The following is an 11,911-nucleotide window of genomic DNA, read 5'->3' as shown; positions in this document are numbered from 1 at the left end:
GCTTGGGGTTTTATGTGCCTCACAGTGTATAGGGCTGCTATCCTCATTATATTGCTGAAGTCTAATGAGTAAATAGAAATTATGAGTATAACCACTGTCACCTGAACCTAGACTAAAATTTATTAGGCAAAATAGAGATGGTTGCTGTGAATTTTGCTCATGTGCATCTGCAATTCTCAACTGCCTTTAACAAAGTCACAATAAGTTTCTTAATTTGCAGCAAGAGGGGAAAAAAAAAAAAAGCACAAAACTATTATGAAGGCAAGAGAGGAACTCCAAGCAATCAAGCAAGTTAAGAATGAAAGGTGTTTAAAAATTACATATAGACTCTTTGTCGTCAGAATAAATGTCAGGACAAAGCTTAGTATAAAATTAGAAAAGAAGGCAGAATATTAACTCTTAGATAATAATAGCATGACTATAAAATTTGTATGCTAAAAACTATATCGAGGAAACCTGTGTTCATAGAGTTGTTCATGTACTTTAATGGTGTTCTTGGTATTTAACTGCAGCCCTCTCTAACCTTCATTTAYATCTCACTTTACCATCAGTTTAGTAAGACAATATTTTTAAGGGGGGAAAAAGAATGAGGAAAAAAACCCACCACTCTTAAATTTTAAAACAGGTTATGTACCTCTTTAAATACTTCTGGTAAAAGCAAGAAGATTCATTTTGACCAGTATGGGATGTTGGCTTARGTAGATGAAAGCTGTTAAATGACAAATTTAAATGGTCTCATTTTCTAAACCATATTGCTCTTATAAAACTTACCTTGTTTTTCAAAACTGCCTAGGGAGAACATTAACGGCATCTTTTTTTCCATTTCAAGCTATCGTTACCTGGTTTATGTCTCTTCTTAGGGTAAAGTAAATTAAAAAATATCTTGTTTAGCTATAAGATAAAGAACATGCTCTCCATTGAGTACTTTACAAACCTCTATTCTGGCTCCCCCAGTTTGCCACTTGAAATACTCTTCAAAACAAATGTGCATGCTAGAAATAAGCTTCACTGGGAAGGCTAAGTGGTGTAAGTATTTTGAGGTAGAAAATAATGTCTTGGCAGGAATTCTTGAATGTTCATCTTGAATCTTCATCTGAATCTCCCTCTTGGCAGTAATACCTTACTTAATAAATCTTACTCCTTTAAATACACTTTTTTTTTCCTCCCTACAATGCAAAGAATTTGTCTCAACCATCAAGCGTTCTGACATGTTCGAGTTCTCTRACGTGCCCTGTGCAGACAAGCAACCCATCCAAGTCAGCTTCTCACCCCACCAGCTAAATCTGGACGATAATTGAACCCTTACCTGTTGTGCATTAGCAGTGTCTGCTGGTTGAGCCTGGGGATCAGGGACATATAGAAATGGAACTATTTAGAGTAAAACGGTTTCAGAAAGACACATACCTTACTATGTTACAAACACATAGAGGAGGGAAAGCCTAAGCATCTACCACCCACACAATTACAATAACCAACAGTAAAAACTAATTGCTTCTCCTGTAACTGATTTATTTTGTACAGTTGCAAACTATAAGATCATTGACAGCTCAGAAAATATTTTTTGATTACTTCATTTAATTTGGGCTACTTCATATAACCCAAGCCAAGGTTTTCCTGCATGTTACACATTTCAACTCATTAAACTGAACAAAAAAGTAAATATTGCCATTGTAATGAATACCAAAAGTTATCCATTCATGTTATGTACTTCTAAAAACCTGATCAGTATTGTAACAATTCTGATGKACGTGGTGATTCCAGTGCCAGTTCTACTTTAGTCGACTTAGCAAGGAAAAATTTAAAAAAAACAACCCCAAACAGATTTAGCAACAGTTTAAGCTTTAAAGGATATGAGAGGAGCTGTATTTACACTACCACTCAATTTACAAGACAGCATCTTAGGCCAAAGAGAGAGAACACCCTTGTGGGATTAAGGGATTTTTCCATGCAATCAACTTAGGTTCTATACGGCAACAAAAATTCTAAGATATATTTTTAGAGTTATTTGTAAGATTTACCAGGTCTCCGTCAGTAAACCACAGGGCACATTCATTCCATCTGTGCTGTAAAAAGTAAATAGATAGTTGGATTGCTATTCACGAAAGCACCTTTCACTCTTTATTGAGAAGTAGCAGAATCCTCATCACCCCCAGAAAGGTGCATGAAAAGATCTCCCAGTTCTGTTACTTCATCATCTGCACTGGACACAGTCCTACTTTCTCTGTCTTCAATAAAGTCCCAGAGGCGAACAGAATTGAAGAACTGCAATAGAAGAAAGACKGATTTAGCATGAACCAGTGCCTATCCCCATTTAAACAAAATACTTTGCTGTATTATTGTTTCATTAAAAAAAAAAGTCATGTCCAGAGTTAAATACTAGTGCAAACCAAGCCTTATAGTTTTACTAACACCCTCCACCCTACTTGCAATTAAGTTCAAATTCTCAATTACTCTGTTTAATGCTACAATATAAATAATAGTTTAGGTCAAACTAACTAATACTAATGAGCTATATTTAACTATTTTTAGTATTAAGCCAGTCTTGATCATTTGGAACAGTGGCCAAGCAATAGCAAATAACTGAAACGGCTTTAAYCATTTTAGCTGCTCACAGATTGCTGGCAACAGTTAAATAAGATCAGTTTTTAATACTACAGGTGAAAGCTCTAACTGTGGAACCCCTTTGGAAAAAATTTTGCAACGAGAAGGGCTGTTTCAAAACCAAAAACCAAACCAGCATTTTCTTTTCTACTAAAGGTAACTTTCATTTAGTTACCTAACAAAGAAAAAAAAATTTCTTTGACTTCTTCCATGTTTCAAACAAAGCACAGCCTTAGTGAAATAACACTTCATATTCTAAGATGGTTTTTAATTACACTTGATGCGAGTATTCCCTCACCCGCACGGTCCCCTCCGAGCTGAGCTGTTTCCTTGGCTTTTCAGGTTCCGCTCGTCTCCCATCCGGATAAGCATGAAGGTAGAGACACTTTCCTCCAAATGGGCAAGTTCCCTTTCCTTGTTCAAAGTACTTGCACGCTTTTTTCCTGATTTGATGAGGATAGAGAGTTATGCCTTCAGGTAGCAAGAAAGCAAATACAGTTCACTCRCCCTAGCTGCTTATCTTGTCCTCACTTAGTGCTGCAGGATGCTGCTCCTGTAACATCAAGAGTAGTTTTGCACTGCTCTTCTCTAACGGCAGTCAAAATAAATGGTAACAGTAATTAAAAGTGAACAAGGGACTACACAAGCAGCATCTAATGTCTAAAAACTTAAGTGATAAGTGATGGATGCCACCTATGCTGCATGGAGACATATTTTCATCATAAGGAACAAGTCTCTTGCTAATTTTCTAGCATTCCTTCCCCATAGTTCTGGCTATAGACACAGTGCATTATTGTACTTAGGCCAAAAAGAGTGCACAAGCACTGAAGCACTTTATTTATCCAAATTCCCTCTTTTATCTAAAAGTATGACAAAGTCCAAAATCCAAATAGTAACACTACTTGTCATTCTAACAAAGCAAATCAAAACAAGGCTACCTTATTTAGCATATAGACGTTTACAGATTCACAGATTCACAGAATATTTAAGGTTGGAAGGGACCTCTAMAGATCATCTAGTCCAACCTTCCTGCTCAAGCAGGCACACCTAGAGCATGTGGCACAGGGTGGCATCCAGGCGGGTTTTGAAGACCTCCAGAGAAGGAGACTCCACAACCTCCCTGGGCAGCCTGTTCCACTGCTCTGTCACCCTAACAGKAAAGAAGTTCCTCCTCACCTGGAGACAGAACTTCTTATGCTTCAGCTTGTGGCCATTACCCCTCGTCCTATTGCTGGCCACCAGTGAGAACAGCTTGTCCCCTTCCTCCCTGCATTCTCCCTTCCTGAACTTATACATATTAATCATATCCCCTCTGAGCTGTCTCTTCTCCAGAGAAAACAGGCCCAGTTTAGAAACTGCTAAACTTTGAACCCAGAACTCATTACCTTCACAATTCTTAGTAATTTACAACAACACAGGAGGGGTGAGATATTAGAAATAAACAGTATCCAAAGGTCCTTAGAGTGAGACTATTCAAACGTTATTCCTCCATATAAGATAAAACCACACTGAATTAACACTTCCTTTGCAGTAATGCTTTCAGCATTTTTTTCTGCTAAGTTAAAATATGACTTTAGAAAGTTCAAGTTTTCCAAGAAGCATAAACACTACTGACAACAGCTAAGCACAGATCTGAGCTATGATTATTTGCTCCATAAGAGGTCCTCTCCAAAGAGCAAGTTTAAAGGGTCACTTCACATCAAAGAATAAAGCCACACAACTTTTTGAAAAATAGTCATGATAGGCTCAGCTGAAGCACCAAACAACAAAAATCCTACTTGCTTATCATTAAAAGGAGTGGGCAATAAGAAAAGTAATGCTATCTTACTGCCTTGTGAGCTAGCGAACCCTTACATATTCCAGGCAAGCAGAGATGTGCAAAGCCCCATTAAACCTATCCCTTAGCAGAACTTTCCAATGCTCCAATAAGCAGACAGATCTTTATTAGACAATAAAGGAAATTAATTCATGCAATACTTTTTTTTTCCAGTTCCAGCAGAAATTACCAAGTATTTTCCTGAGGTATTATCCTATATTTCTAAGAGACTAGCATTAAAAAAAATATTTTTCCCTCCATATTTGCTTCTCTTACTTACAGAAGGGCCTAGTATTCCAGACAGCAGAAAACATGTAAATCCAACTTCAGCAAGTGGACTGAAATAGCCTCAACATTTCAGACCAYGACAGATTAGAATAACTTCTCATCTACAAATCTACAATTACGACAGACCTTTCACAGAACTTTGCAGAGCAACCGCAAGTATTTAATAAAAAAGAAAAAGGCAGGGTGCCTCCACCAGAGATTTAGAGTTCTGTAGAATGGTTTATAATTGTGCAAAGAACTTTTAAAAATACATGCTTTTTGACTGATCAAGTGTTGGAATATCTTAAGGACAATATAAACTGTACTTGTAGTTAATGAACTTACCCCATTCCCTGCTTAAATGCTTCAATCAGCTTGTTCTTCTTCTCCTGGTCTTCCACCCAGTATGCACTAGGAATGACAAACTCCGAGATCACGCGGCACTCTGGACAAGACCTAAATGTAGCGAGACAAACAGGCAAAAAACTCTGTTACTCCTGACAGGAATCAAATGAGTCACAGGCCTCATTTATTATGAAGGTTGCGACAAAAAAACTSTGTTTTGGTAAAGGATTGAAAATATTTTCAACCTTGGTGTCAGGGTATCTGTAACTAAAGTATTTTTTTAAGAGGTATGACAGGAAGCTGTCCTAACTGGACACTTGGACCCAGGATTTTTTTTTTTCCTTTGAGTTCAGATCTTACTAACATCTGATGCTTACAGCCACAGAGTCCTTCACGACCAGATTCTGTGTCCAGATTATTTCTGGACATAATCTGTGTCCAGATTATTTCTGGACACAGATTATTTCTGGACACAGAGCACACAGGTGAGTCCATCTCACAGGCCACAGAAAGAACAGTCTGGTTAACCTGAACTTACTTGATGATGGGATTCTCGAACTGCTTGGCACACCGCCATTGCCGGATGCAGGACAAACAGTAGGTATGATTGCAATTGGAAAGAATCCCAAACCTCCTCTCGGAGGCTGACGGTTTTTCATACACCACTTCCATGCATATGCTGCACACTTTGTCCTGACTCGCCTGAAAGGCAAAGGCCTTCTCCATCTCGTGCTCAAACGTCGCCATACACATCTGCCATGGAGACAGGTAACTGGTTATTACGCCCCACATACCAGTCTAAGCCTTGCAAAACAGTGACTATTGAAAGGAACRTCCTAAAGGAGAAACAACGAACACCAAGAACATCATTTCATTTCGACTTTACCATCTCGTGAGCCTTCCTCTGTTCTTGGTCGAAGGGGTGAAGCACTTGCAAGCCGCAGATCTCACAGACATCTCCGTGGAGGTAGAGGCAGCGCTCGCCGAAGTGGCAGGCGCCTGCGGCAGCGTACGGGCACAGCTGCTCGCCGTCCACGCACGAGCCCCCGCCTGACGGATCTTCCAGCCCGCTGCAAATAGCTTCCAAGTACGAATGGGGCTTCACTTCCACACTCTCGTTTTTGTCACTGCAACATACCAAATCGCTTGTGGCACTGGGTTTCTGCTTTTCTTCATTYGAACCACACAGATCTTAAGAAACAGAAACATAATATGAACCATTCAAGGCACTGCATAAAAGTTACACATAAAGCTCCATATGCTTTCTTTTTAGTGATGGCCAGTTTGGAAAAAAAAAAAATTCCCTAGAGGAAATCTTCACATCTTTTCGCCCCTTTCACTCACAAACCACAAAAACTATTACAATCAAACTTGCCACTGCAAAATCTGATTTTAAGCTTCTTGCAGCWTGTTCTATTGTTTAAACGAGAACAAAAATCCTCCAAATCCACAGAAAGGCAACCAGCACATTAAGCAGGCAAGAGAAGGGGGTGGGAAGCGTGCAGACCTACTTGCTGCAGGAAGGCTGGCTCCCTTGCCCTGAGACACCAGGCACAGAGCGAGGTCTCTGTACTAGTGCTCCCGAATGCAAGTTAGTCCCCAACACAACAACACACAGACAACAAGCAGCTAAGTTCTCCCCAGCTCAAATGCCTTTGTGTTGAGAAAAATATGCAAAAAATAACTCTGAGAGGTAAGGAATCCTGAAGAAGAAAAAATCTGTTGGGGAAGATGAGGTTAAAAACGAGCTAGTTAAAACTGATGTGATTAAAAGGTATTGGCCAAAAGGTATTGGCCGGCATGAGTCTTTATACAGAAGAGGCCTCAGGAAGCCAGAAACACCCTGATCCCCTCTCTGGCCGTCAGGGCATTAACATTAATTAGAGGTTAATGACTCTCTAATGACCCTTGGGTCTAATGACCCAAGGCTGGGAGACTGGAAGAGCAGCACTCACTTCTGTCCCGCAGCACCAGGGTCTTCTTCTCGCGCCGGGTGGTCTCACGCACTTTGCTCCTGATGACGGGGGCGCCGGGCTGGGCGCCGGGCTGCGCGCGGGGGCCGTGAGGGGCTGCGGGCGGGCGAGGCGGCRCCGGCCCCGCCGCAGGCAGCCGCGTGTGGTCGTACCTGCCGYGGRGAGAGGCAGAGCGGGCGCTGCAAAGACGGAACCGGCRGCGGGGAAGCAGAGAGCTCCCCCGGTAACACCCCTGCCTTTATAACATTAACCTGAAGAGCCCTCTTTAAGGAACGGCTGCTTTGACAAGAAGTTGACTCAATAGCTCAGGCCCTTACAAAGCCAAGCCACAAGGCTGCTGGGTCTCCCTGAGGCATGTAAGCAAACGGATGCCTCCGAACGCTCACTGGTATTTTTCTCCCCAGAGACAGGTTGCATGTCCAGGAGAGCATTATTCATGGGAACGTTAAAGTAGATCCTCGTCATTCCCTCACACAAACAAACAGGTTTGCTGACGTTTCTCTAAGAAGCGACATCAAAGTGCTGTGTAGCCATGACTGACATTTTGTGAGTGCTCGCATTCCCCACACAAGCAGAGACACAAACTTTGTGCCCCCACAGAAGATGCAGTATTTGAACACAGGCTAGGAAAGGCCCCCAAGCATCCTGCAGAGCTCTGGAATTGTTCTCCAGCATCAGGACAGAAGTAATCAGTGCACAGGTGCCACTTTCCCGTAAAAATCCCTTGCTCCAACACAGAGCTGCAAGTCCTCCAACACGCCAGCAGACCCGGGGAGCCCGGCTGTGCTGTCCGTGCCACGAGCCGAGGGATGCCCCGCAGCACTGCCCACGGCCACCTGCCTCAGCAACACGCAAGGCAGACGATTCCATCAGGTGTTGCTTGCTACAAAGGTTCACAGTGCAGCTTCTGCTTCTAACATTTAACCATTCTTAAATGTTACAAAAAGCGTGTGTGAAAACACACTCGAAGCTGAAGTTTCATTTCCACAGCATAATTGATGAAGCTAAAATAGAGCCAAACAGTATTGCAACCATAAGCTGCTTTTGCAAATAAACAAGACACACACACAAAAAGGAGCTCATTATTTAACGCACCGTTTCCTGCCTTTTGGCAGTTGGAAGCCTCATCCTTCCCTAACTCGCATCCGCTGGGGCYCCCGGCCTCCGCCCGGTAAGGTTACTTACCTGCAGCGGCTGCCGTAGGCGCACTGGCCCTTCTGGTAGTACTTGCACACGGTGGAGGGCTTGCTGCTCGCCAGGTCGTGCGAGAAGAGGCACTTGCTGCCCTCCCGGCACACTCCCTGCACGAAGTACCTGCGGGCGCGGCGCGGTCACAGCGGCCCCGCGCCCCGGCCCGCCCTGCCGGCCGCGCGCACACGGACCAGCGGCACCGGCCCCCGCTCGCCAGGCCGGTTACCGCGGCGCGGGGCCCGGGGGCTCGGGCAGAGCGGCACTCGGGGCTCCCAGGATGGGGGCACAGCGGGGTAGCGGCGCGAGGCCGCAGGACGCGGCCCCGGAGGGGYGGGGAGGGGACGGCCATGCCCCGAAGGCGCCGAGGCCGCGCTCGGGCCCGTCGCGGCCGCGCTCACCTGCAGGTCACCTCCTTCGTGCTCATCTTGGCCCCCGCCCCGCCGGCGCCGCCGCCCGGCCGGCTCCCCGCGCCGTGCGCTCTTGGTTCCGCTTAGCCCCGGCAGAACGCGGCGCCGCCTCGCGCACTCCCCGCCCCCTCCGCGAGGCGGACGCTATTCCCCGCCGCACCGCGCCGCCGTAGGGAGGCGGGGGGGCCGGGCTAGAGCGCCGCCCAGCTGAACCGTAGGGGCGGGCGGCGGCGGGAGGCGGCGGCTGGGCCGGCCGGGCCGGGGGCGGGTGGAGCGGCCGGGGCAGGAGCTGAGCGGCGGCAAGATGGCGGCGGCGGCCATTGTGCGCTTGCAGCACTGCGGGCCCGACATCTTCTGCCGGCGCGTCCCGSAGCGCTGCCCCGCCTGCGGCCGCTCCCTGCGCGGCGCCGCGCTGCCCGCCGCCCCCGTGCGCCTCCCCAGCCCCTTCCGCCGCGGGCACGGCCAGCGCGGCGCCTTCCTGCTGCGGCCCGCGAGCGGCGCCTCCTTCCTCGGGTGCGCGGCCCGGGCGCGGGGCCGCCTCGAGCGGGGCCGCCGGCGCCACGGGCCGCGGCGCCGACCCTCGCTTTGTCTTGCAGGGGCTACGACGGGGCGGGCGATCTGCACGTGGGGATAAGCAGCAGCCGCGGTAACGGCCCGGGAGGTGGGGGCGGGCGGGCYCTGCGGGTCCTCGGGCCCCCGCGCGGAGGGTTCCGTGCCCGGAGTGGCCCATGGGGCTGGTCTCGCTCCCCGAGCCCTCCGCGGTGACCTCCCCGCGCAGGCTCCTGCAGCTCCTGCCAGGCCTCGATCGGGGGGCGGTTATTTAATACAGAGGTGGCCTTGTTGGGCAGTTAAAAAAGMAGCCTTCCTGTTCTTAAAGTTGTCCTCATTATTACCAAAAGGTATGTGACACTGCAGTGAACAAGGTGAACAGTTCCTTGAAGAAAAAGATGGGCATTACAAAAAAATCAGCAGCCTCATCCCCGAGAATAGCAGATAAAGCCATTTCTTTAGTGCTACCTCTTGCTCTTCCTTTTCAGGTATTGTATATAACTACGATGAAGAGGGTGTTCACAAAGATGAATCCGGATGGGAACAGTGTATTAGTGTCCCACTGGTACASCCAGATATGTTTGGGCTTCTTCACCAGTGGGATACACTCCTAGAGGAATTTTCTGCTGGAGAAAACTGGCTACCTCACAGGTAGGCCACTCAGAAGGTGTTAAGAAAGGCTACAAATCTAGAGAAATCCAGAAATGCAATTCTATAATTATTTGCTCTAGAATTCAACCGTGTTAGGTGGATTTGGATTTAAAGTGATTCTTGTTCAGAGTTTACCATCTAGATCATTTTCTCATTGTCAGAGATCACCTCTTCTAGCTACTTTGTAGCATTTTGTTTTGTATAAATACAGAAAAGCTTCCACATATATTCCAAGTGGGACATTCCATTCGTTTTCGGCTGTGCCTTAGGTTGATGCCTGTTGATGGTGTTACAAGTTACAAGGAGCCCAGCCAAAACTTGCTGCCACATCCCAAAGCCTGCTGGTGACAAAGCAGCTTGTGCTTCAACAAAGCATCAGCTTTTGAACTGGCCCTTACTTAAGAGTATTTGTTAAAAAAAAMCCCCACAAGTCTGTGAAGTGTTAATTGAAGTAGAAAGTTAGGACCCACTGCCGTGCTTTGCAGACTAAACGTGGAGCAGAAGCGAACCCAACCTTTTTTGCAGTGCAATTTCTAGGGGCTTTCCACTATACAGAGATGATGGTCTCAAAGTTACCCAGATGTTTTGCTTTAATATATTATTTTGGTGAAGTAAGCACAGTAAGCACTCAACAGGCTAGAAAAAGCTTTGAAGAGAACAACTCCCTTACCTGGAGCCAGACTTTGATAGCAGGTCTCCAGATTTTGCAAAAACATTCTATAAATTCTCCAGGCTGACATGCAGGCCTTGCACAAAATTTCCTGAATCAACATAGACCATGGAGGCACTGACAAAATGAAGCAGAGAAGGCCTTGGAAGAATAAGGGGAAAATGACACAGGATGAGGCAATTACAGAAGCATTGTGAGGAGCAGGCAAAGAGCAGAGCAGTGTGACCAGGTCTGTATCAAATGCAGTTATACAGGAGCAATGGAAAGAGCAATGTGCAGTGGGGGGGAACAGTATAAATTACTGAAGCTGTTAGTGACTCAAATGAAATAGATTTCCGTGTGTGTAAAGCCAGAGAAGCAGAAAGAGTCACAGTTTCCAGCATCCTTGGCTGGAAATTACAACCTGCTCTATATAGAGCATATTTAAGCACCATCATTAAAGGCAAGTAATGATGGTTGTTGTAGAACAAGTACTCTTTTATGTTGCTCAGTAAAATTTGCACACAAAGTATTTACAAGCATTAGTGCTAACACTTATTAATGAGATATTTCTCTTAGGTATGAAGAACATGAGCACAATTGCTACACATATGCACTGGCATTTATTAACAGTGTGCTGACTGCACAAGGGAAGCAGCCCATGAGCAAAAGTGAATTCACAGAGAAATTTGTGATCCCACAGACAAAGAGAGCTTCCAAATACATTACTCTGCACCGGGAGTTAATGGCTAAGGAGTTCTATATTGTTCACCATCCTGAACAAGAAAAACAGTGCTGARAGCAAGCTGCTACATTAAAACAGCTACAAAAGGAAAAGGAAGTCTTAGCATCCAACTGTCATTGTTTAAGATACCGAATCCAGTTATTTCATTTAAAAATGCAATTTATTACACATACATAGACCTACCTCTTAGGAAAGAGTCATGGTGTTTGCTGCTAATGAGACTAAATCTGTGTATGTGAATGAAATGACCTGGTATTTGCACACTACTGAAAAATCTCTATGGAAACTGTTCATATGATAAAATATTTCTATATTTTAACTTAAATTCACTATACAAGGTTTTCTATCAAGATATCTAGCACTAGATATCTTGACAGATACTGGAAATTGTAATTGCTGTGTAATTAAGGTCTCTAACAGATGAGCTGTGAAATTTCAACTGTAGTAAACCAAAATGTTATTTTCCCCAACTGTCCAAACTTATTTTCCAAACTGAAATTTATTTGTTATTTTCCAAACTGAGTTGTTTTTGAGTGGGTATTAAAAAGGGCATTTGTGCCTGCCTGCTGCTGAAGTCCAAAGTTGATGACTTTCTGCACATTCACCACATGCAAAGCTGCTTTCATTACTAATAAGTATAATAAAAAGAAATCCAGCCTCTTTGCCAAAAAGATTTTATATTTTTTCYTTGTATATATTGCACCTTTATTCCTCAAA

The 11,911-nt window shown here is 45.0% G+C and overlaps 2 protein-coding genes across 2 annotated transcripts; one reads left to right on the top strand and one right to left on the bottom strand.

Moving 5' to 3' along the window:
* Nucleotides 1–1,616: 1,616 nt before the first annotated feature.
* Nucleotides 1,617–8,630, bottom strand: MKRN2 (makorin ring finger protein 2). Its single transcript, XM_026046107.1, has 8 exons — nt 8,592–8,630; nt 8,188–8,316; nt 6,985–7,154; nt 5,916–6,220; nt 5,568–5,782; nt 5,030–5,140; nt 2,900–3,044; nt 1,617–2,262 (listed from the first exon to the last, which is right to left on the bottom strand). The coding sequence occupies exons 1-8, from the start codon at nt 8,615–8,617 to the stop codon at nt 2,119–2,121; spliced, it is 1,245 nt and encodes a 414-aa protein (XP_025901892.1). The 5' UTR covers nt 8,618–8,630; the 3' UTR covers nt 1,617–2,118.
* A 274-nt stretch (nt 8,631–8,904) lies between these two features.
* On the top strand, nt 8,905–11,512 carry MKRN2OS (MKRN2 opposite strand). Its single transcript, XM_026046045.1, has 4 exons — nt 8,905–9,113; nt 9,197–9,246; nt 9,638–9,800; nt 11,029–11,512. The coding sequence occupies exons 1-4, from the start codon at nt 8,905–8,907 to the stop codon at nt 11,246–11,248; spliced, it is 642 nt and encodes a 213-aa protein (XP_025901830.1). The 3' UTR covers nt 11,249–11,512.
* The last annotated feature ends 399 nt before the right edge of the window (nt 11,513–11,911 follow it).

This window comes from Nothoprocta perdicaria, unplaced genomic scaffold (genome assembly GCF_003342845.1).
Source record: "Nothoprocta perdicaria isolate Ctin4 unplaced genomic scaffold, notPer1 scaffold_42, whole genome shotgun sequence".
NCBI lineage: Eukaryota > Metazoa > Chordata > Aves > Tinamiformes > Tinamidae > Nothoprocta > Nothoprocta perdicaria.
Note: the sequence above shows the minus strand (reverse complement) of the source record. Positions and strands in the feature narration are given on the sequence as shown.